This window comes from Loxodonta africana, chromosome 23 (genome assembly GCF_030014295.1).
Source record: "Loxodonta africana isolate mLoxAfr1 chromosome 23, mLoxAfr1.hap2, whole genome shotgun sequence".
Lineage (NCBI taxonomy): Eukaryota > Metazoa > Chordata > Mammalia > Proboscidea > Elephantidae > Loxodonta > Loxodonta africana.
Window position 1 is genome coordinate 16570910 of NC_087364.1, and position 25912 is coordinate 16596821.

General features: G+C 40.6%; 1 protein-coding gene across 10 annotated transcripts in view; it reads right to left on the reverse strand.

Moving 5' to 3' along the window:
* Positions 1-7726: 7726 nt before the first annotated feature.
* Positions 7727-25912, reverse strand: part of USPL1 (ubiquitin specific peptidase like 1) — a 43795-nt gene continuing 25609 nt past the window's right edge. For 7 of the 10 annotated variants that reach the window (XM_010593991.3, XM_023553157.2, XM_003414020.4 and 4 more), the window contains 3 exons: positions 23203-23328; positions 15856-16013; positions 7727-9806 (listed from right to left, as the gene is read on the reverse strand). In XM_010593991.3, the coding sequence (XP_010592293.1) occupies positions 7918-9806; positions 15856-16013; positions 23203-23328 (2173 nt within the window). In that variant the 3' untranslated portion in view covers positions 7727-7917. The remainder of the gene's footprint in view (positions 9807-15855; positions 16014-23202; positions 23329-25912) is intronic. The other 3 variants (XR_010319091.1, XR_010319092.1, XM_064275282.1) reach the window with 1 other exon arrangement.

A 25912-nucleotide genomic window follows, 5' to 3' on the forward strand; every position in this document is an offset into this window, starting at 1 on the left:
TTAGGTTGCATCTTGAGTCAGTTTCTTCTGAGATACAAAAGAAAGGGGAGTAAAGGGGAGAGGGACCTCATTACCACCGAGCAAGAAGAACCAGGAGCGGAGTACATATTTTGGATCTGGGGTCTCTGAGCTGAGAAACTCCTAGACCAGGGAAAGGTTGATGACAAGGACCTTCCCCTAGAACCGACATTCAGAGAAAGCCTTCCCTTGGAGCTGGCGCCCTAAATTCGGGCTTCTAGCCTCCTGAAGTATGAGAGAATAAATTTCTGTTTGTTAAAGCCATGCACCTGTGGTACTTCTGTTATAGTAGCACTAGATAACTAAGACACACACTCAAGGAGTTGCCTCATTTCTCTGGGATACCAAACCTGTCATTGTCAATTCCGACTCATAGCGACCCTATAGAACAGAGTAGAACTGCCCCATAGGGTTTCCAAGGATCTAAATGTTTACAGAAGCAGACTGCCACATCTTTCTCCCATGAAGCAGCTGATGGGTTCGAACTGCTGAGCTTTTGGTTAGCAGCCAGGAACTTAACCACTGTGCCACCAGGTAGCTCCTTACCCTATTGCACCAGCTCGGTTCCACTTCTCCTGCCATGGGGTCCTCTTCTTCCCCAGCCAGGCACATTATTGATCAATAACTTTTGGCCCCCAGATTCTAAGCTTAGAGAGGCCAGACCATTTGGTGTCACTTGCTTTTGCAGGACTCAGCAAAACTTTCCATATAAGCAAATTGTATCTTTTTCCTTCTCATACTCATCCTGACTTGCAGAGTGCGTTATTGTGATAATGTTAACTGGAAGAAAAATGGGCTAAAATTTAATAGACTTTCCTCTTAGCCTCTTTTCTTTTGCAAAAACTGATATTGAATCATTGTATTACTTTTTAAATTAGTATCCTATAATGTTGTTGTTAGGTGCCACTGAGTCAGTTCCGACTCATTGTGAGCCTATGTACAACAGAACAAACCACTGCCTGGTCCTGAACCCTCCTCACAATCACTGCTATGCATGAGTCCGTTGTTACAGCCACTGTTGTCAGCAGGCCACTAATTTTTTCCCATAACCTCAGCATACTATGGGATTTGAACATTTAATAAATTTAATATGAATGGTGTGTTCTGAATGGTTAAATAATAGTGAGATTTATTCAATAAATGGTATTCAGACAGTAAGTTCACTATTTGGGGAAAAATTTAAAAAAATGGAAACCTCAGTGCTACACATCAAAATACATTCCGAAAGAATTAAAGAGTCACAGGCAAAAGAAAAAAGGAAGAAAACTAGTTTCATTAGAAGAAAATATAAACCAAAAAAAAAAAAAACCCAAACCAGTTGCCATTGATCCTGACTCAGGTACAGAGTAGAGCTGCTCCACAGGGTTTTCATAGGTGTGACCTTTTGGAAGCGGATTGACAGGCCTTTCTTCTGAGGCACCTCTCAATGGATTCAAACCTTCAGGCTTTCTGTTTAGTAGAGGAGCACTTAATCGTTTGTGCCACTCATATTTTTGGGTGGAAATGACCTTGCTAAAACATAATACCCAAAGGAAAAGACTGTAAAATAATCTGAAACTTCTCTATGTCAAAACATTAAAAATAACAGTCAACTGGAAACCAAAATTGCCACATGGCAGAACGACGTTTAATATCTTATTCATAAAGAGCAGATATAAATTAGTTTAAGACCTCGATTCAGCTCTCCTTGCAGGGCCGAAGGGAGACCCACAGATGTCATGCTCCTTGTTCAGACACCTTGCTCCCAATCTCCCCACTCAAAACACTCCCACCTTGCCCCACCATTTCACACTGCCCCAGAGGCCAGTCCCAAGAAGGCCAGTCCCAAGAGGGATGCTATAATTGGACGTCATTATTCCCCCATACCCTCCACCCAAGAGATCCAGTCGCACCCTACATTCTTGTTTATCTCAGTCTCTCAGGACTTTATATTCTAATCACACCATTGCCCAGACGGTCTCAAAGGAGAAAGGATTGTTTTCAAGTCTTGAGAGCTGATGTAATTTGTTCTGCTGGATTTGCGGCTTGAGTGGTGCCGGTTATCCCCTCTTTCCCTCCAATTTCTCCCATTTGTTCCACCATTGTACTTTGGAAGGAGATAACTTGTATTCTATGATTCTAAACTTCACAGATGAAGAGGAATTTTGCCTCAGGATGAAATGTGCCTACGTCTCACCCGTATTTGATTTAGATGAGTCAGAAGATGAGATTTTGGACTTGGAGTTGATTTAAGACTTCCGGGATGATGTGATGGGGTTGAATTTTTTTTTTTTTTTTGCATGTGGGAAGGACATGAATTTTGGGGGGTCAAAAGGTGGAATGTTATGGATTTACTTGTATACCCCCAAAATAAGCAAAAAGTTAGCCATTCGAATCCATGAGCCGCTCCGTGGAAACCTTGTGGTTTGGTTCTACTCTGTCCTGTACGGTCAGTATGAGTCAGAATTGACTCAATGGCAACGGGGTTTTTTTTTTTTTTTTTTTTTTGGTATACCCAATTATAGTCCCATTTGGTAATGTGTTTTCTTTGTTGTGATAATTAGACAGTATTAGCGTAGGGTGTGTCTTAAATCAATCTCTCTTGAGATACAAAAGAGCAGATTAGTTACAAAGAAGCAAGCAGGGATGGAGGTAGATTGATGATGTCAAGCCTAAGAAGATCACCAAGGAACTAAGGAACAAGCACCTTCCCCCAGAGTCAACAGAGACAAAGCCTTCCCCTAGAGCTGGTGCCCTGAATTCTGACTTCTGGCCATCTAACTGTGAAAGGATCGATTTGTTTGTTAAACCACCCCCTTGTGGTATTTCTGTTATAGCTGCATTAGATAACTAAGACCTCTGCTACTCCCCACCCCTTCTGCGGCCCCTCTAGAATGGTCTCCCATTGACAGGACCTCCCATGTCCTCAACTCCATCTGTACACACTCTCTCCATTACCTTGTTGTTAGATTTCAACTCATAGCGACCACATGTGACAGAGTAGAACTGCTCCACAGGGTTTTCCAGGTTATAATCTTTTATAGATCACCAGGTCTTTTCTCCCATGGAGCCGCTGGTTGGGTTCAAACTGCCAGCCTTTTGGTTAGCAGCCGAGCTCCACTACCTTACTCTAAGCACAACGTCCCCTGAAGCAACAGCCCTTTCTAGTGGTATATGTTTTCTCACATTCCAGACATTGCTGGGCCTGCGCATGGGACAGGTTTTTCCTTCTCGTTGCCATTTCAACCACTGTCCCCCATCCTCCTTGTAAACTCTCCAGCCCCTCTGAAACACAAGCCACCAGACTGCACCTCCCACTACAGCTCCTTTTGCTGTCACCTACTGTTTTCATGGTGTTCTGCCTTTGAGGATTTCAGCTTCTGCTGCCATTTAGATGACTTTGCCGTCCACAAGGACTAAGCATACATCATCCCCGCCCCTTGGTTCCTTTACTGTTTCCCTGGGCTTTTTTTTCCTCACTCACTCACTTTGCCAAGCCTCGCCGATCATTACAGTATCCTTGAAGCTCAATGTCAAGCACACCACTTTCTGAGCAGCTTACTTCCTCCACTAGTCCCACCCTGACATTCTTTACAAGCACTTTCAATCCTTTGAGATCTGCTACCACTTTTTAACTGACCATTACCTGTCTCATGTCCTTCCTGTTGTGTGCTGTTGAGTCAATTCGGACTCATAGTGACCCTACAGGAGAGATCAGAGCTGCCTCATAGAGCTCCTGAGGCTGTAATTTTTATGGGAATAGATTGCTGTCTTTTATTCCACGGAGCAGTTGGTTGGGTTCAAACTGCCGACCTTTCGGTTAGCAGCCAACTGCTTAACCACTGTGCTACCAGGGCTCCTTTCTTATGTCTCTACTTCCCTCCTTATCCATCACTATAGTCATTTCCCTTGTATAAAACTGTGATTCCTTTTCTCCTCTCTCCACCCCACTTGCCTGACAATGCTATGGTTGAATCCAGTGTCCCAGCTATTCTCTCTGACCTGCCCCTGGAGAGGTAAACATGATTGGAGAAAAATAAACCACCATCTTACCTAGTCTCAGTTACATTTGTGACCATAAACCTCCCAGCAAGCCTCCTGCATGCCCCTCCTCAATTAGCTCTCCACTCTCTGAGACTTCGAAGCTGTCTCCTTTTCAGTCTCCAACTCCTCCCCACCTCACGCCCTCCGCTGATGGTTTTGGTTTATCTTCCCTGAGAAGACAATCAGAACTTTCTCATTTTCTAATCACCACATCTTTCTTCTCTACCCATACACGCTGTCTTCTCTGGTATTACTAAAATAGGTACATTCTTCTAGCCCTTAAGTTCAGACCTTCTCTTCTACAGTGGATCCCATCCCCGGAGAAACTGCTCTACAATTGGCCCTTCTCATTTACAACATCCGTTTGTCTCTCCCCATGGGACACTCGGGTCCACACATGAACGTATTATGACATCTCTCCTCTCAGTTAACATCAACCACCTTAACCTCACACTCCCCCACCAAAAAAAAAAAAAAAAAAAAATTCCAACTCATAGTGACCCTACAGGACAGAGTAGAACTGTCCCATAGGATTTTCAAGGAGCAGCTGGTGGATTCGAACTGCCAGCCTTTTAGTTAGCAGGTTAAGAACTCCTCACCTCTGCACCACCAGGGCTCCACTTCTCCACCAGGCACCTGCAAAGTGCTTCAAGAATGGAACCAGGTCTGTTTCCTCACCATCTCTTCTCTCTTGAACCCATTCACGATTGTTCTCACACTTCACTAACTGCCCTTGTTAAATCACCAAGGATTTCCTACTGGCAAAGCCAATGGTCAGTTTTCAGTCTTCGTATAAACTCCACTTGTCAGAAGCATCTGGCAGATAATCACTCCCTTTCTTAAAAACCCTTCTTCCCTTAATTTTCAGGATACCACTCTTCTGGTTTTCCTCCTACTGACCCGTTTTCCAGGGCTGTTTTAATGCCATATGACTTTAACCTGTAACATGGCATTCAATACGATCCATGCATTCATAATTCCCAAATGAGTATTGAGTCTCCAGCTCTCTCCTGAGCTCCAGCCTGCAGATCCATCTTTCTATTAAATTATCTCTACCTGGAAGTCTAATAGGAATCTCACACTTAACAGATCCAGAATTGAGTTCTTGGTTTACCCCCTTTAAATGCATTCCTTTCTGAGTCTGTCCTATTTTTAAAAATGGTACAATCCTTTTGCTTAGGGAACAAAAACCTGGGGTTCACCTTTGACTCCTCTTTCTCAGCCCACATTCAGTTCATCAACACACCCTGTTGCCTCTCTCCACCTCTGAAAAGCAACAGTAACCCAGTAACACCTCCACAGCCACCACCCTAAACTCTCATTAGGAAGACTGTCACGGACTCAACCTCTCTGTTCCTGACCACCTGCACTCATTCTTCATTTCAGTGACCCTTTTAAAAAAAGCCCAGGTGAGATCCTGTCACTCTTACCTGAAATCTTCCATTTGCTTCTTATTCTCAGGGTGGGCAAAGCCCTCCCTGTGGCCCCAAAAGCCTACAAGATCTGGCTTCCGTCAACCTCCCTGACCTCACAGTCTAGTATCCCTTCCCTTGCTCATTCTCCTCAACCACACTGGCCTCTTCTCTGTCCTCAATCATGCCAAGGCCCCTCCTCGCTCTGAGGACCTGGGCTCTTCCTGGAATGCTCTTCCTCCATATCGTCACATGGCTAACTCAGTTCTATAAGGTGTCCACTGATGTCTCCCAGAGACCTTCCCAGTCCACCCAGGATAAAGTGGTCTTCCCATTCACTCTTAATCCACGTTTTTTTTCATAGCATTACCATCCGATACTATATACACACCTCCTATTACCACCTAACACTATATATTTATCTGATTGTTTAGAAGGCAAACTCCCCAAGGGCAAGAAATTCCTTTTGTTTGTTGCCTTATCTCTGGGGCTTAGAACAGTGCTTGGCCCTGAGCTGAAATCTAGAAATACTTGTTGAACGAATAACAACAAGAAAGGGACGGGCACCTAACTTCTCAAACTGGCCAACAGTTATAGAAAATGCTTGATTTTACTAGTAATCATGAAAATGTAAACAAAAAAAGTCATGGTTGCTTCTTTGCTCTTAATGCTAGTACTTAGGGCTGGAGAGGGTTGAGTGTAACCATTATTAAGACGTTAAATGTGCATATCCTTTGACCCAACAGTTCCACTCCCAGAAAATAAAACTTGGATCTATGCAGAAATTTGGGCCAGTTCTACTCTGTCATATAGGGTCGCTATGAGTCGGAATCGACTCGAAGGCACTGGGTTTTGGGGATGCAGAAATTTTTCAACAAGAATGACTGCTGCAGTGCCATGAGCGCGACTGAAACATTACAGATCACCTCAGAATCTAAAGACTGCTGAAACGATGGTGCTGGCATGTGTGCAGAGTACAGCTGCCCCACAGGGTTTTTAACGATGTGGCCTTTCAGAAGCAGATCGCCAGGCCTGTCTTCCAAAGCGCGGCTGAGTGGATTCGAACTGCCAAGCTTTCGGCTACTAGTCAAGCGCTTAACCACTGGTGCCCCCCAGGGATCCCTGACACAATGGTACAGTCATACAATCTTATAGAGCTATTGATTCAAAAAGCTGTCAAAAATTATATGACACAAAAAACGTTCATTAAGCATTAAGCAAAAACAGATCATACAAATAGGTAGAGTAGGATCTCATTTTATTTCTTAAAACCTGAATATGCATTAAAATGTTCATAGCAGTTACTGTCATGTTAAGATAGATGATCCAAATTCTTCTTCTTCTGCATTTTCCCAGTTTCTTTACAATAAGCATGCATTAGTTTTGTAATAATAATAAAAAAAAAAAGGCTCAGGGGTAAATGTGACAAATAAATTAAGTACCGAGTACCTGTAACCTCGTCAGTAACTACTGCCGGTAACTCCCAGCACTACAGCAGCGGTGCTGGGGGGTGTCCCGACGTTCGGTGAAGCTTGGAACTCTTAGGTCGATCACCTCAACACACCGAGCAGCTGCGGCAACCACTCTCCTCAACCCCAGCTCTACTACAACTCACTAACTAGTTCTGTGCCTGCTTCCTCGTCTGTAAAATGTGACGATGGCGCCTCTCGTGCAGCAATCTAGAGGTTTCAATCATGTTTCACATACATAACAGAACCTGACAGACAGCACGCCTGGCAACACTGGCTGTTATTCTCTCCCCAAACAGAGCTTCTGCATGGTGTTCCAGTCTGACTGCGGAAGTAAGTGTCACTGGAGAAAGGTGGTATTTATGACAATATGGAAACTTTTGTACAGCAATGCAAAAGGAGGTTACTTTTTTCCTGTTACAGGTCACCTATTGAACAATTACCTAACATTATTCAAAATTCTAGTTAGAAGGTTTCCTGCCATCTTTGTAAGGAGGGGGAAATGAGGCAAACTGTACAGGGGAAGCTGGTATTCCACAGCACTCAACCTGTGTGAGACATCTTAGACTCCTACCAAAGACCACAGACCCAGCAGCAGAACAGCCAGACTTCACATACAGTATACAAGGCCTTCAATCTGTATAAGCTAGTGCTTTTCCCAAACCAGTGTGGCCAAAATTAAGTATCTAGAAATTTAATATACACAACTGTACAAACTGCCAGAAATGAGGCGCCATTTTTGATTTTCAGTGTTCTGAAATCCTCATTCTCCGACAAATACAAAATGAAGCCAAAAAAGGAGAATAAATTCTTGATCATTTTAATTTGGAAAACAGATTCCGTGCTTTTTAGGTAGAGCCAAAGGAACATCTCCAGTAGCTTACATTTTGTTCACGGTTATTCAGACAAGGCCAGTGTGGAAAACACTACCTAAAAACATAACTTAAGTTCTTCAAGGACAGTAATAAATATTAAACTAAAGAGTTAACAGGCATTCAACAACTCTCAAACAAATATTCATCAAAATGAGGTAAGTCTAATGGATCATCTGCTAAAGAGTTTAATGCTGAAGTAGAAAAAAATTCATCAAAAATATCAGTTTTCATGCATGTCTCCAAGTTTAAGGTTCTAACGCAGGAATGACTTGTTAGTGAGTCTGTCTGAACTTCACCTTGATGTTTCTTGGTGGGACTGCAATAATTATGGTCCTGTCTCAGGTGTGTGTCTTGGGGAGTAGTGTTTAGTGCATCGGCTACTGGCGCTGGAATACGGTTATCACCCATTTCCAAGTACCTGAAGTCAGCTTCCCCGTGCTCTGCAGGCTCTGCCGAAACAACAGCTGTGGGAGACAGTAGTTCTGCTAAAATCTCTTCCTGAGTTTGACCGCTACATTGGGAAGCGCCAGCAATTGTGGTGCATCCGGATTTAGTATCTGCATTATCAATCTGGTACTGCAGTTCATTTAACAAGTCTTCTATGGATTCACAATCATTTGGAGACCCGCAATGGGAGGCATTTTCCAAATTTTCACCTGGAAGTGTTCCGTTCTGGGGGGAAGACATAAGAGCAGCTAATTTCTTCTTTTTTGCCTTAAGTTTTTTAAGAAGTTTTAGTCGAAGTCGATGAATCTGGCCATCAACTGAGTTTCCGTGGCTGGCTGAAGAAATGCCACTTTCGTTGCCATGAGAACTGTGACTGAGGTGAGCCCCGTGAGGGGCGCTTTCACTCTGCTTCAAAACGTCTGAATCAGCACTACCACTGGGGCGCAGATGAGCAGCTGTGCCATCTGAAGACGGGTCACTTGGTGGAGGATTACTAACCGGAGGCGGCTTACTTGCACACTTTCGCGCTTTCCTGGATACCTGGTTGGCCTTCTGGTTTATACCTTTCGTTTTAAAGCCACCAAAATTACTTGCCCCTTTCACTGAAGGCTGCAAATCAGTTATAGTGTTTCTAGTATGAGCTGAGACACAAGGTGGCATAAAAGAAGCACCCTTGCTTAAAAGGCCTTTCACCCAACTTCCCACAAACGGTTTCTTCTGATTTTCTTTCAGAGCTTTCGGAGGCTGATTCTGTACCGACCTAGCTGCTATGCCTGGAGAATGCGTGGCAGCTTCTTTTTTCTTCAAATTAGACACCTGAGATGTAACATGTTCTGACTTTAATTTCTCAGTTTCTGGTGAAAGGAATTGTCTGAACTGAGGACTCCTCTCAATTTCTATTGATTCTACTCCTTGTGTAAGATCAGTAGCATGACCATTATTCACAGGTTGAGTAATTACAATATCTTCTGTATTCGGCTGTACTGACGGCACGTCTGCATTTATGACTTGAGATGGAAACCTTACATCCACAGCTTGGTCTTTGATAAGCTTTTCCGTACAAGGAGCTAATACGAAAGAATTCGTTAGTGATTCTTGCAATTGCAAAGTATTTGTTTCGAAAATTCCTTCGTTTTCTCCCACAGGTCTCTTTTCTAAGAGGAAACCATCAGAGTTAACCTGTATTTCTTCAAGTGTCAAAGTTAAAAGATTATTGTCAACCAAACCACATGGACTTGAAAGTGACTGATCTCCAATAACTACAGCTTCAGCCTGTGAAAGAGCAGTTGGAACACCTGACGTATCGGAGGGGTGAGTTACTGAGGACGTTTCAGCCGAGGCAGCATCGCCCACAGAACACGATGCTGGGAACGCTGGGTTCTCATCGCTGAAAGCATGCTGATCAGTCTTCTTTGTAAGTGGAAGGCCGGCAACTGTTGTATCTATCATTTGGGATATTTTTCCTTCCCAGATAACAATATGAATCTCTGAAGCAGGAACTTCAAATTTCTCATGTCTCTCAGCACATGGGCCTTTTAAGTCATCACACTCAAGCCAACTTCCTGGGAGAATGGGAAGAATAGGAAAGAGATTAGACATTCAAAAGTCACTGTCTTAGTTTAACATTCTTCTGGCCTCTTAAATTGCTCTATCATTGAGTACAGACCAAAGGCGAACACTCTAAGACAGGGCCTTGTCCTCATGTCGCCATTTTTTCTCTGCCAAATGTTAAAGCCCTTCTTTGGCTAACAAGTTATGGACTTACATACCCATAAATTTGAAAAACTGAGGTAGCTTTTTGGATAGTTTACACTTTTTCCTAAAATACCCATAAAACTCAAGACAGAAGTATATTTAACCTTTGTAGCTTAGAATACAGTATCAACTATTTATCCAACAATGTCAGAAAACAGAAGCTGTTCCATATATGTGAGTTTTCAAGTTATATAAAGCTTCTTACCCCAGGTACCAACATGTATTTCAATTCTTATTTGATTTCTGAGTTTCTCTTTCCTCATGTGCTAGGTGGAAATGATATGACGGATGACAAGGGGAGAGTCTATGGACTAGGGCTAGTCTACTGTGTCAGATACTGAAGCACTGTATTAAGTCAGGAAGTGTGAAGAGCCCGTTACTGATGGCAGTTTGGTCACTGGCTCTTATCCTGAGCATCACGATTTCCATGGAGCAGCAGGAATAGGAGGGCATGATGTAGTGGACTCCCGTGTAGGTGAGGAACGAGGAGGTAACTTGTTTAAACTAGTCATTAAAAAAAAAAAAAAGCACAGCTAAGAAGAAAAGGAAGGTAGCTCGGTGCTGGTGGGTGATGTGGGGTTAAGGGAAGGTATGTTTTTATATCTATATTTTACCTACTACTACATGATAATTTGGGAAGCGCTAACTACAGACCTGGACAGGCAACAGCTTTTAACTAATCAACAATTACATGTGCTCTTACTGCTGACTTTTCCAAACCATCCACACTTCAACTGTGTATGTCAATACCCATGCGCCTATGAAGCGGAAATGGATAGCAAAAGTGTAATTTCATGGGAATTGTGACACAGCAAATATGCAGCTTACTCTGGATTTCTGTTAAACTAAACGGGATGAATAAATCATGTCAAACACCACCATACTTATTAATATTTGATATTCCTGGGATTACAGTAGTGAGCCCCCAAACCACTATATTTCCTTTTAAGGGAGTATGTTACTTTAGACAACACTGTTTTGACAGTAGAGAAGTGATGACCACCATAATGTTCTTTAATGTTTCAAAATTACATTTACCAAAACCCAGACCCACTGCTGTTGACTTGATTATGACTCACAGCCACCCTAGAGACACTTAATATGGTACACTACATTTCCCTTTCCTTTCTCCCTTATATACACACACACATCCCTATCCTTTTGAAAAGGTTTCTAAGAGTGCACACAGAGAACTCATGACTGATACAGATGGGATATATCCATAAAATCCACTTTCTAACGCTGAAAACTACCCTATCTTCGGAGTGTGAGGACAGAGGACTCTGTCACAGGTTTCAAAGGCTTCCTCTAAGGCACTAATCTTGTGGAGTAAGGAGGGTAAAGAAAGGGAAAGACACTGGTCTTCATCTGCTGCTACAGACCAATTCAATTTCTGAGGTACCATTAGTAACTGAGAACAACTAAGTTCCCGATCTGACACAGATTGAAAAAAATTCCCAAAATGGAAAAATTAAAAATGAGATCTAAGTATTTATTAAAATATCTGATATAAACTAAGTAAAACGAGAGCATGACTAAGTAACGTAACACAACTATGTCCTCTCTGAGAGTATATCACAAAAAGAGAAATGAGAAAACATACGCAGAGATCTGCTAACCCCCCCGCCCCACACACACTAAGTATGTGACTTACGTGGCTACACCCTTCGAAAACTACCTGAACCTGCCACTTCTTACTCTCCTTGAAACTCTGAGAGTCCTCGTTTGCCTCTGCCAGTGGTTCTCCACCATATCTGCACATAAGAATCACCTAGGGAGCTCTTAAACCAATAGTGATATTTGGGCCCAATCCCCAAAGACGAATTCACTGATGTAGGGCTAGGTCAGGAAATTTGTTACAAACTAACCAAATGATTCTTACACGCTGACAGGGTTTCTTGGCAAGTGCACTTCACTTGAAGAGGATTTTTTTTTAGCTTAACTACTACCACTCTCCTCTTCACACTGCGAAATGATTAATGGTATACTCTGGAATGCAACAGAAAATTAAAGTGGATTTTTGAAAAGTTTTTGTTTATGGTATTGAGAACTACTTCCACCCAAATTCTGCAGCAGGATTAAACTTCAAGGTAGTAATTGTATTTACAGTGTGAGTTTCAGTTTGCCAAGTGCTCTTACATAACACATTATTTTGTTCCAGCCAAACCATCCCTGGAGGAAAATATTCAAAAGTTTCTCAAATATGAAAAGTATCCAAACAATAGAAAATGTTGTATCAAAGTGACACCTTACCAGTGCCTGAAGTACACTTCAAGGGGATTAAGTTATTTTATCTAAGACAAAGTGAACAATTTGAGTACAACAAACTCAATATTAAACCACATTAGAGAAATGGAAGGGGAAAAATTATCAAAATTCATGAACTGTACTTATTTAGCTTTCTATTAAGTTTAATTACTTAGATAAGGGCTATACCCTGAATGAAGCTGTTTAACAAACCATGGGTTTCAGATACTCTATTTCACAGTGAATATTCTTAGAAATGGATATTTTTATTTTTTTGTTTATATTAACAATCGCAAACTAAGCAAAACTTATTTTTGGTGTATTTTCTTGATTAAAAACCTGCAGTGTGATGCACTTTCTTTTTAAAAGAAGTCAGAAATTAAAATTCCCAGCATTCACTTTTCTAGAATGAACATGTAGTACTCATACAATAAAAGCAAAAAACTAAAGCGAACATATTAAGTGGAAAAAAGCAAACTGCACACCAACATTAGTATACGATCTCCTTCTTTGTCTGAAAGAGAAACATGCATATGTGCACGTATATACCCAGATACACTGACGTCGGCAAAGAAAATAGTAACGAAGGTAATAAAACCAGCCGACTTGTTAATAGTGATGGGGTATGTGGGAGAGGGTGGAAAAAGTAAAGGCAAGGGCAAAAAAGACTTACACAATGAAAATTATAAAACACTACTAAAAGAGACCTACAAAAATGGAAAGACATCCAGTGCTCATGGACTGGAAGATTTAATATAGTGAAAATCTCAATCCTACCTAAAGTGATCTATGGATACAAGGCAATCCTGATACAAATCTCAACAACATTCTTTACTGAAATGGAAAAACTAATAACCAACTTCATATGGAAAGCAAAGAAACCCCAAATAGCCAAAGCAATTGAAGACAAAGAACAAAGCAGGAAGCCTCACACGCCCAGATATCAAAACATACTATAAAGCCACTGTGATCAAAACAGCACAGACACACGGACCAGTGGAACAGAGCTGAAAACTCAGAACTAAGCCCAGCCTTCTATGGACAACTGATTTTTGATAAGAACTCAAAATCCATTCAATGGGGGAAAAAGCGTGTAATTAAGTGGTGCTGGCAAAACTGGATATTCGCCTGCAGAAAAATGAAACAGGACCCATACGCCACACCACATACAAAAATTAACTCAAAATGACCAAAGGCCTAAATGTTAAACCTAAAACTCTAAAATTCTTGGAAGAAAACACAGTGGAAAACTATGGGACCCAATCTTTTATAAATATAGGATAACAAACACTACAACAAATGCACAAATAAAAGAAGATAAAATAGATAAATGGGACCTTATAAAAATTAAAAACTTATGCTCATCAAAAGATACTATCAAAAGAGTAGAGAACCTACGGATTGGGAAATCTCTGGAAACGACATATCAGATAAGGGTCTAAACTCCAAATGTATAGAGAACTTCAATAACTCAACAATAAAAAGACAAACAACCCAATTATGAAATAGGCAAAGGACAGGAACAAAACCCTCACCGAAAAAGACATCCAAGCAGCCAACAAGCACAAGAAAAGATGCTCATGATCATTAGCCATTATACCCATTGCTGTTGAGTTGATTCTGACTTATAGTGACCCTACAGGACAGAGTAGAGCTGCCCCATACAGCTTCCAAGGACTGCCTGGTGGATTCGAACTGCCGACCTTTTGGTTAGCAGCCATAGTGCTTAACGACTACACCACCAAGGTTTCCCATTAGCCATTAGAGAGATGTAAATCAAAACTACAATGAGATACCATCTCACCTTGGCTAAAATGTCACCAAGGGCGGCGGAGGGGAACATAACGACAAATGTTGGTGAGGACGTGGGGAGACTGGAACCCTTATCCATTCCTGGTGGGAATGTAAAATGGTACAACCACTGTGGAAAATGATATGCTGCTTCCTCAAAAAGCTGGAAAACAAAACTATGCTACGATCCAGCAATCCCCATTCCTGGGCATATACCCTAAAGACCTAAAAGTGTGACACAGACAGATACATGCACTTCTAGGTTTACTGCACCTTTACTCACAATAGTAAAAAAAAACAGAAGCAACCAAAGTGCTCATCAGCAGATGAATGGATAAGCAAAATATAGTACATACGTACAATAGGATACTACACAACCATAAAGAACAATGATGAAACGTGCTGTAACATGGATGGACATGGAGGGCATAATGCTAAATAAGTCAAGCACATAAGGACAACTATTGTATGATTTCTCTTTTATAAGAAGATAAGAACAGACATATAAAGAGACTAATGTTCAACAGTGGCAACCAGGGGAAGGGAGGGGGAAGCATGCTCTGTATCGTAAATACTTGTTATTTTTGGTGATGGAAAAGCAGCACCAAATGTGGGTGTAGTGAGCACAGCCTGACCAAAGTAAACAATGTCACTAAGAAGCATTCCAGAGAAAAGGATGCTTATACCAGATAGATACATATAACTTGGCAATAATACCAACAATGACCAAGAAACAAGTGGATGGTCACATATGTATGTGTATAGGCATACAGGCAGGTACAGATGTATACATAAGTGTGCACAGACCTATATGCATGTCTAAGTACAGATACGCCGTGTGCAGGCCCATATATTCACAGAAGACACAATTACAGAGACTTCTCAGACATAACCAAACATTTTGCAAGACTGGTTTCCTGGGTTTGAAGGCTTAGGGCCTTAGTCTCATGGGGTAACTCAATCAGTTGGCATAATATATTTCACAAAGTTCATGTTCTCCATCCTAGTGAGGTGAGTAGCATCTGGGGTCTTAAAAGCTTGCAAGCAGCCATCTAAGGTACAACTACTGGTCTCTACTCATCAGGAGCAAAAGAGTAAGAAGGTAACCAAAATCACAGGGAGGAAGCAAGTCTAAAAGGCTGATGGCCTACACAAGCCATAACCTCAACTTCCCTGAGATCAGAAGAACTAGATGGTGCCTGGCTACCACCTCTGATGGATCTGACTGGGGCCACAATAGATGATCCTGGCTAGAATGGGAGAAAAATGCAGAAGAAAATTCAAATTCATAAATACAACCAGGTTAACTGGACCACTGAGACTAGAGGACTCCCTCTGACTATGATCCTGAGACACTCTTCAAACCTTGACCCAAAACTACCCCAAGATGACCTTTTAATACAAAAGCAGAGCGACACACAAAATAAAGAATTTTACCCGTTAAGATCAGTGCGCCACTAAAAAAAAACACCTGTATGAGTCCAAAAGATCAACAAAGATCAGCAAAGCTGAGAAGACACGGGGGCAGGAAATTGACAGTATTGGAAATGGAATAACCAGAACATAAGGAATGCGAATTCTGACACAACATGAAAAACGTAACTAATGTCACTGGTCAATTTGTGTGGAAACTGTCGAAGGGGAACCTAACCTGCTGTGTAAACGCTCACCAAAAACATTTAATAACAATAGTAAAAAAGGCAAGGACAAGACTAGAGAAAGAAGAAAAGTCAAGGCAAAGTTTGTCTTTTTTTTTTTTTAAACTGGAGTTTAGTTTCCATGCCTATTATCATCAAAGGAAAACACTGAAACACTTACCATCAGCATCTAAGATCCATGTTATAAAATGATTATTTGCTTGGTACTGAATTACAGAAGTTACTTGATAAATAGAGTCTTCAAAATGAAACAAATACTGCTGTAAGTCATTATGCGGTAAGCCTTCTACAAAGTGCACCATGAATATGGGAGATACTCTGTGGGGGAGAAAAGAAAAGAAAGAGAAGGCAGATAAATTCAGTGCTGTGTGTCTGGTTATACAAAAGATAGTCTGAGGCTACCACATCACACATCCCACTTTTAAGGCTAACTGCACTCATTTTTCTTGAGAACCTCCAGATGTGCGTCTTAATTAGAAATGGAGAACTCTGTCTAAGAAGTCTGTAACAGTAAAGCCTCTCAGAATGGCATCGCTGACAGTTGGAAGCCATCCTGCAATAAGGCTCTCACACAGACCATTGAACAGAAATTGCTCTCTAAGCAGCAGTGCTGCTCTGGTGGAAAGAAGATCTCTTAGTAGCCAGTTTGTAGAATCAAAGAACAAAACCTATGCCTTTTAGAATTTTCTTTGCCATCAAGTGCCCAAATGACTTGCTTTTGGGGGGTGGTGTGGGCAATACACAAAACAAAGTGTCAAACCTAAGATATTTAGAAAACATTAAAAAAAAAAAAATGCTGATAATCTGGCCTATTTCTGTTATCTCAGGAAGTAGAGTACATATTAAAATTTCTATTTGGTAAAAGCTCAATTTTTAACTAGGTAGAGAAAAAAATACAACCTACTGGCTGATTTACTGTAAACTGCCAAATATCCACAATTCCTAAAATGCGTTTTACCTTTATAGTAACATGCTGAATGAGAAAAGAGAAACCGAAAATGGGCCTGAAATGGCTGAACTTCACAAAGCTCTCAGGATTTAAGGAAAATGTTGAATATCCCCTTTCTCAATATTTAAACAGCTGTCAAGACATACTTAGCTTATCAAAATCTATTCAGCTGAAATGAACTTGAATCAATGTCCAAAACGCAGATATTCAGACTGACAAGGGATAATCTATAAATTACCCTGGTCAGTCATCCTGTTGTAGAATAATCGAGACTTCAAATGCAAAGTCCCTCAAAACTGTTGGTAACGCTGAACTCTTTCCTATTGTTGTTTTTTTTTTATCATACCACATTTCACCAAATCTAAAACATCAATAATTGTAAACTGTACCAGAATGCAAGAATGCTGCCAATTAAACTGTACCACGCCACCAATTTTAAGGTGTATCCCCACTTCAGATATATTAAATGTGAAGTGGGTCTCTGAATCAACGATGCGCAGTAAAACTAGAGAGGTATTCTCATAGCTGGGTATGAAGGCTTTGGCATTTGCCTGATCCTTTAATTGCTGATATTTAGTTCCCATGGCTTCATATGATACCTTTCGAGATATCTACTGAGGCTAGTTAATAAAACATTTTGTCACTGATCCCTAGGCTACACGATCCCACTAGTTTCCTTCTTTCTATGTGTGAGTTTAACACACGGAAAATGTTCTGTTTGCAGACAAGCTTATTAATATGAACAAATAAAACAATGCATGGAAACCACCTGGCACATCTTTATGCTTCTTGTCCATTTACGAGCCTTCTAAAACAGCCTTCTGCAAATTACTGACAGTAAAAACTGCAAAGACCAAACACCACATCTAGCATACTTCTTTGAACACGGTAGATATTCAAACTCTAGTTAAACACAAGAAGGTTTCCCTAGATACCAAGAAATGGTTTGTCAGAAAATTCCAAAAGGGTGGGAATTTGATTTTCTTAACCAGCCAAAAGGGAAGACAACAGAGCAATTGCATCAATTCAAAAACAGCCTCTTACACTGGCCAAGGAAGACACCGTCCGCAGGACGAAGGGTCTTCAGAACCACGGCCTCATCTACCTGAGACCAGGACAACTAGATGGGATGGTCCTGCCTATGGAATTACAATTCTTGATAGCGTTTTACTAGCATTTCATTCATACAGAGGCAAAACCCTCAGAACGTCCCCCATACTACTTTCTGTTGCTATGAAATTTCATAAATTCCAAATGCACTTTTTCCCTCTGTATTTTAACACCTCTGAGACTGAGATGCACCTAACAATTGACGGCCCACAGTTTAACGGGCAGCATTTCTCTCTTAACGGCATATAAAAAAAATGGCACAACTTATAAACAATGGCATCTTGGAGTCAACCAAATAAAGCGTGTGTATTATTTGAGCATTGCTCCCTTTTTCGAGTTCCTTTTCCATTTTGGGTGAACACACATCCCACGGAGTCACAGTACTCTCCTACCACAATTCCGCTCATCTCGTTGACAGCCTCAGGTAAGGCTAGAACTTCTTCCCTGGCTTGGTGCTGGACTGTGTTCCCAGGCTTCTTCCTACCTTCAATGCCTGGAGTGTCAGTAAAGACGAAGCTCAAGTTGAGGCAATCCAGTTAGGTTTTGCCTCAGACATAGGAAAACTGTGTTGAGGGGTGGGGGGATTAACAGAACTAGAACCAAGGGTCAACTAGACATTTCAAGCTAACAGCTATTTGCCTTTGCCTCCCCAACACAGAAGTAAACTCATCCCACTATATGGTTCCACTCTCAGGGAAAGAAAACAAAAAACAGGAAGAAAGTACCAGGAAACCCTTACTACCCAAAGACAAAAGGAAAATACCAAGTCTGTCCCACAAGAGCAGATATGGTCTTGTGCAAATGTCCTGGCAAATGGCCAAAAAGTTTTCAATTTTCACCCCAACTGACATACTGTAATAATTCACCTTTTTAGAAAATGGTAATAAAGCAATATGCATTCAATATATGTACCTGTGAACTGTAATCACGCAGGTTTTAGTGAGAAAAAATCTGCAAATACAATTTTTAAACTTCGCTATATTTTAGATCTATTATGTCATTGCTTGAACTATCTCAGACCCTAAAAAACATAGATAAAAAAAAAAAAATGAATGATCTGTTGTATTCAAAGAGCTGGAATTGATTCACATTAGTTGTAACAAGAAAATGTATCTTGAGAAAAACTTAGCTGTTCAACAAGGGTTTCCGAACTACACTCTTTGGAGGTAGCTGAGGAATTTTATAAACAACAAAGCATTTTCTGTCAAACAATGAATACTTTATTTAAAAACGTAATTTTAACTATTTTATATATTAGTACTCTACCCAAAGTCTCATAAGGGAAGGTATGGTTTATCTGCTTTTTAAAAAAGCCTCCAAGTCTCTGTATTAGCCTCTGATGAGACAGAACAGAAACGCCATCTCTCTCCTTACCGCGCTCCCATCCTTTATTTCACAAAGTTGTTTAATAAATCACTGTGGAAATGGAAGTTGAAACAAGCTTTTCAACTGTCAGTTTAGGAAAGTATTCGATCAGACTCCTGTGGCAGTACTGAGGTTCATTTAAAGAGTTTGTAAATTAAATCTAAGTTCTTGGTGCTTTATGTCACCATGATCTGAATATAACTCCTAAATAATTTACTTGAAGAAAAGTAGCAAATTTGTACACACTAGATATCATCCACCTGATTTATCAATGAAATATTTTTCTAATGGAGATGTATTACAGATGTGGGTTATCTGACAAGGTGTTCAGGGACCTTAGAGCAGTACCGGTTTTTACAATGCTCTAAGATTGAATTACACATGGTATCATGATGGACCTAATTATTTTTAAGTTATCCCTAAAAACTGTATTAAATTTGCTTCTAAATTCCATCAGACACCAACAAATCAAATGGCACAAGTAAAACACCACGTGTCAACTTGGTTAGGCCATGATTCCCAGTATTGTGTGGTTGTCCTCCACTTTGTGATTGTAATTTTATGTTGAGAGGATTAGGGTGGGACTGTAACACCACCCTTACTCAGGTCATCTCCCTGATCCAAGATAAAGGGAGTTTCCCTGGGGTGTAGCCTGCACCAGCTTTCCTGTCTCAAAAGACAAAAGGGAAGGGAAGCAAGCAGAGTTGGGGACCTCATACCGCCAAGAAAGCAGCACCAGGAGCAGAGCACATCCTTTGGACCCGGGGTCCCTGTGCCTGAGTAACTCCTCAACCAGGGGAAGACTGAGGACAAAGACCTTCCTCCAGAGCCAACAGAGAGAGAAAGCCTTCCCCTGGAGCTGACACCCTGAATTTGGACTTGTAACCTACTACACTGTGAGAAAATAAATTTCTCTTTGTTAAAGCCATCCACTTGCGGTATTTCTGTTATGGCAGTACTAGATAACTAAGACAATTACAAAGACCTTTATAAAGATCTCATCATTCAAAATTTAAGTGAAATTTTACACACTAGTTCAATTTACTTTTGAAGAATACAGGGAATTGTACAAAGTCTGCTTATAAACTGGCCCACTGGAACTCAAAACCCATTTTCCATCGAAACACCATCTTACCTAATGAACACACTTCCAAATTAGGACACAATCTGTAATGTAAGTAAACTGTCCAATTTGCATAATTAAAAAGTATAGGTTTAAATGCAACCAATGAACAGATCAAACAAAATAAGTGTGAGTTTATCTTCAAAGCTGGGGCTTGAGAAAAAGCAGGTATAAACAGAGTTAGAAGAAGTTACATACACCAAGAAACAAGACTCAGCCAATCATCTAGTGTGAGATGGCAGAAACCCATATCCGGCTCCCCTTCTACCTTCCTCATCATCAAGGAAAGGACTTTGAAAAACGAGAGAAGGGGATGGGAGGTGGAAGTAAAAAAGGGATCCCTCTCAAAATTTTGACATCAGGCTGCCAAGTCAGATGATGGACTTCTGGCTACAGGTATCTCCTCTTCCTTCCCACCCTGCCCACCAAATGAAATGATATCAAATGACAGTGAAGGGCTAAAAAAGGTTCCAAAAGAAATGGGAAGGAAAAGAAAGGTAATAAGCCAATAAGCATTTACAAGACGAAAGCCAACAGGGAAGTGGTAACTGACACAGCAGAAGGATGAAGTGATGATGTGAGTACTACAGAGTGGGCACACTGGTGGGAAGAGCTTACCTGCACCACAGGGCCCCTAAAAGACTCACTATTTACAGAAAACAGATACTGTGGAATGTGAGGGTGAGGCCCTGAGCCACAAACTAAAATAGTGATTGAAAGTGTCTTCGTGGGTTATAAAGAACAAACCTATGCATCAAGCCCACAGACTGAAGAATGAGGCAGAAATGCAGCAAAAGAGAAGTTTCCAAGGGTGGGGGGAGAAAAAAGAACTGAAAACACTGAAGCATATGAGTGTCTGGAAAATTTATTATAGATGTGTGAAGCGTTTAGAAAAAAACAGCAATGCATACATAAACAAAGCAAATGAAAACAAAGGCAATTAATAAGTCAAGGAAAAATACAGAGTTATAAAAGAAATTAAACACTACCACAGACATTACTTGGCTTAACAGGGAGTAGTATCTGTACATTCATAATAATGTAAACGCTGCTAACTGATTTAAAAAAAGACAGAGAGAAGAAGCCAAGTAGAGAGGGGGCCAGATGTTGGTGTACAGCCCTAATCCTCAACTACTATAAAAGGAGGCTAGACTGCACAGAATAACAGAGTAAGTATATCGTTTAGAAATGTCAAGGCAAACACTACCTTTAAGGGTTTAAAGTAGATGCCTGGAAAGGGGGTGGGAAATAGAGACTACCCTTTTATACTTTTAAGCCTTTTGGTACTGTGAGATTAACTGAAAATTTATTACTTCAAGTAAAATTAACATTTAGGAAAGATTCTGAGGGGCTTCTTGAACACTCAAATGCATCAGAGGTTAACGTCACTGGTTCTTTAACAAATTATACCTCAAAACATTTCTTTAATGTAGAGTTAGGGTAAGGGAGTGCAGAGCTATGGATTGCTTTAACACAGCCTTTCTCACCATGATCTTGTAACTCCTAACCAAGTGAGTGGGTGGCACTATGCAAATAAATAAGGTAATTGTGGCCCACTGAGGGGATTGGTCAGTTTTGCCATCCCACTAGACTAAAAATGAGCCATACCAAAGAGCCAGGAGCATGGCGTGTCCTTTGGACCTGGGATCCCTAATCTGAGACCACTCTAGACCCAAGAGACAAGAGAGATAGCTGTTACATGGAAGACAGCAAGACAGTAAGAAGCAGGGGCAGAGAAACGGCAGCAGCAAAAGCAGCAGAACCAGGAGGCTTGGTGGGTTTCCCTGACTACTGAATGAGAAAGCTGAGTGCCTTTAGGCAGGAGGCTTGGTAGTGGAGTACAGCACTCCAGACACTTGGTGGGAGCTATGCGTGCCAACCCACAGAGCTAGAGCTGAGCGCCTTTAGGTTGAGGCTTACTGGCAGAGTGGAGTGTCTTGGGGGCGCTTACCAGTACAGCTAAAAAAGCTTTGTAACATTTGCCCCAGCTAAGGGCCAGAAAGAGGCATGCCTTGGGCACGGCTGAGAAAAGGCTGTCGTGATGGAAGAGCTATAAATCCGGAGCATCCCGATATCTGAACTGTAACCTGTTACTTCCCTAATAAATCCCATAACTGTGAGTATGGTCTGTGAGTTCTGTGTGGCCATGGTAATAAATTATCAAATGCAGCAGAGAAGTGGAGAGTATGAGAAGGACGGTTAGTGTCAGAATTGGTAAAGATGGCAGAGAAAGGAGGCATGTCTGACCTCCACCTCAAAGGAATCAGGCTTGGGCTGCTGATCTTGATTCTCCTTCCTCCTTGTGAAGTTAGAGGAGGTCAGATGCTGCCCCCATGCCATTTTTACAGGGAGATTGCAAATTAAGGTCAAGAACACGTTTATACGTGTGTGCATGAACAAGAGAGAGAGAGACAAACTGCCTAAAATGGAACTGGGCTTCTATTAGTACTAGAAAAGGTAATTCTGACCAGCCCTCCCACTGAAGCCAAATAGAAAAGCTGAAAAAAATATAGTAAAAACCCATCTGCTCAAAGGCAGCAGAGAGTTTACAAGATGAAGAAGAATTAACAGACTGAGGTCTGGGAAATGAAAATTCAGAGATGAGCCTAAAGCTCATCTTAGGATCATCTTAGTTCTTGAAATTAGACTGAGGTAATTCCAGGAATCTCATGACCCAGGCACTTGGCAGGAGGGAAAAACTGAAGCTTAACATCCCTAAAGGGAGTGAAAAGGCAAAAGAAGGAAAAACACTAGAACTCTAAGTCAGCTCTTCAGTGGTATTTAGCCTGAAACAGCTTGCTTATTGGCCATAGTTCATGATAGAGGCATGTGACAAATTCAAAAATATATATGTTGACTCAAATTTCTGAAGGGCCGGGTGTAGTCATCACTTCCATGTATTTAAAAATTTAAATTCACCTTCGTTTTGTTCTAAAATCTGTTAAGTAATTTCAACTTACTTTTCCAATACCATTTTCCGTATTTGTGATTTATTGTTGCAACTGTTACACGGGCCAAAATGGGCAGCATTAAGTGGATGCCACTCAGGGATGACATGTGTAAAGGTGACCAGAGTCTTTATACACCTGTAAAAAAAAGAGACATAACGTAAATTCACTTAAATACACTGAACATTAGAGCAATGTCTAAAATAAAAGATGTTTCCCTTCACTTATTTATTCATACTTTTATGTTCTCCCAAAGCATATATTAATATGGTAATGGTCTTCCTTGATACTAGTAATGAAGCTCTCTGTGAGGGCTCTCTACATCAATACCTACAGTTTTTAGACAAGACATCTAGCAAAAAAATGTTGTTTTAAGGAAGGGTTTCTCAATGGCGAGACCACTGACTTTTTTGTACTGGAAAATTCCTGGTTGTGAGAGGCTGTCCCACACACTGCAGGATGTTCAGCAACACTGCTGGCCCCTACCTACTATTTGCCAGTGGCATTCTCCACTCCCCAGCTGTGACAGCCAATGTCTCCAGATGCTGCCTAACATCCGTATTTGCGAACTACTGTTCTAGGTTTTCAAAACTATTAAGAACTCAACCCTCGCTGAAATAACTTACAATCCCTTTAGCTATTACTAAAAACCAAAAGTGAAAAGGGGCATTTTCAATTACATAATCAGGGAAGGGATACAACTTAATTTTCTTGGCACTCAAAAAAATAAAATTAGAACATCAACTGAGCAAGAATTTTGTTTCCACAGGTTATATAAGTTCTAAATTTGCACTTTAATCTCAATACCTGATAGTAATATGCTTGAAAAAGATGACCTTTAAAAGACATACACTGTATTTCAATACATTTCCTTTAATAAAACTATCTCTTAAGAAGTAATCAGAGTCCTGGAAGGGCAAACAAGACGGCAGCATCAGCTGTTGGGCGCACCCATCCCCCTACAACAGATCTGGAAGAAAACAAGAGTCCACAGAAGGTGCACCTAAGGCGGGGAATTTGATGTTGAAACAGAGAACTACAACCTTGAATAATCTAAAATTAACAATAATGAAAAAGAAGCAGCTAATCTCCAGAATTCTAAAGTGTAATAGTTAAATTTCAAGAACTAGGATGAACAAATGAATGAATGAATAAATAAAATATATTCACAAAAGAAAAGGAGAAGGGGAAACAAAATGGTTTACTACCCTCCCCACCAACCAAAAAAAAAAAAAAAATCAACTACACACAAAAAAGGCAATACTGGATCAAATGGGGGGCAGAGGTATAAAACACTCAAAAAAATTAATAACAAAACGGCAGAAGTCCTCCTTTTTCGGTAATTACCATGAATGTAAATGGATTAAATGCTCCAATCAAAAGGCAGAGTGGCAGACACATAACCCAACTATACGCTATCTACAAGAGACACACAACGGACACAAATACACAGATAGGTTGAAAGCGAAAGGAGGAAAAAAAAAAACTCCATGCAAATAGTAATCAAGAGAGAGCTCACACAGTGATTTTAGTATCAGATGAAACAGACTTTAAGTCAAAAACTATTATAAGAGATAAAGGATGCTCTGTAATTATAAAAGGGTCAACTGATCAAAGAGATGTAACTATTAACACAAATAGATATGCACCTAACTTCAGAGTCTCAAAACATATAAAACAAATCACTGACAGAATTGAAGGGAGAAAGAAGTCTACAATAATAGATGGAGACTTCAACATACCACTTTCATTAATGAGAGAAAATCAATAAAGAAATACAAGGCTTGAATATATAAACCAACTAGACCTAACAGACATACATAGAAAACAGCACAATATACATTCTCCTCCAGGGTACATGAAATATTCTCCAGGATGGTCCATATCTCAAGACACAGAGCAAGTCACAATAAATACCAAAAGAATGAAATTATACAAAGTATCTTCTGCAACCGCAATGGAAGGAAAAACCCACAGCTAACATCATAAAAGACAGGAAAGAAAGAAAAGACCAAAACGGATGTCAGAAGAGGCTCTGAAACTTGCTCTTGAACATAGAGTAGCTACAGCAAAACGAAGAAATATTGAAGTAAAAGAGCTGAACAGAAGGTTTCAAAGGGCAGCTGGAGAAGACAAAGTATTATAATGAAATACGCAAAGACCTGGAGTTAGAAAAACCAAAAGCGTAGAACACGCTCAAGCCATGTTCTCAAGATGAAACAACTGAAGGAAAAAAAAAAAAAGTTAAGCCTTGAGTTGCACTGTTGAAGGACTCTATGGGCAAAATATTAAACAACACAGGAAGCATCAAAAGAAGATGGAAAAAGAAAGAGTCACTGTACAAAAAAGAACTGGTCAACATTCAACCATTTCAGGAGGTGGCATATGATCAAGAACCGATGATAGTGAAGGAAGAGGTCTTAGCTGCACTAAAAGCACTGGTGAAAAACAAGGCTCCAGGAATTGACGGAATACCAACTGAGATGTTTCAAGAAACAGGTGCAGTGCTGGAGGTACTCACTCGTCTATGTCAAGAAATTCGGAAGATGGCTTCCTAGCCAACCGACTAGAAGAGACACATATTTGTGCCCATTCCAAAGAAAGGTGATCCAACAGAATGCAACAATTATCGGACAATATAATTAATATGACGCACAAGCAAAATTATGCTGAAAATCAGTTGCAGCTGCAAACTGTGAGAAACTCAAGCCAGATTCAGAAG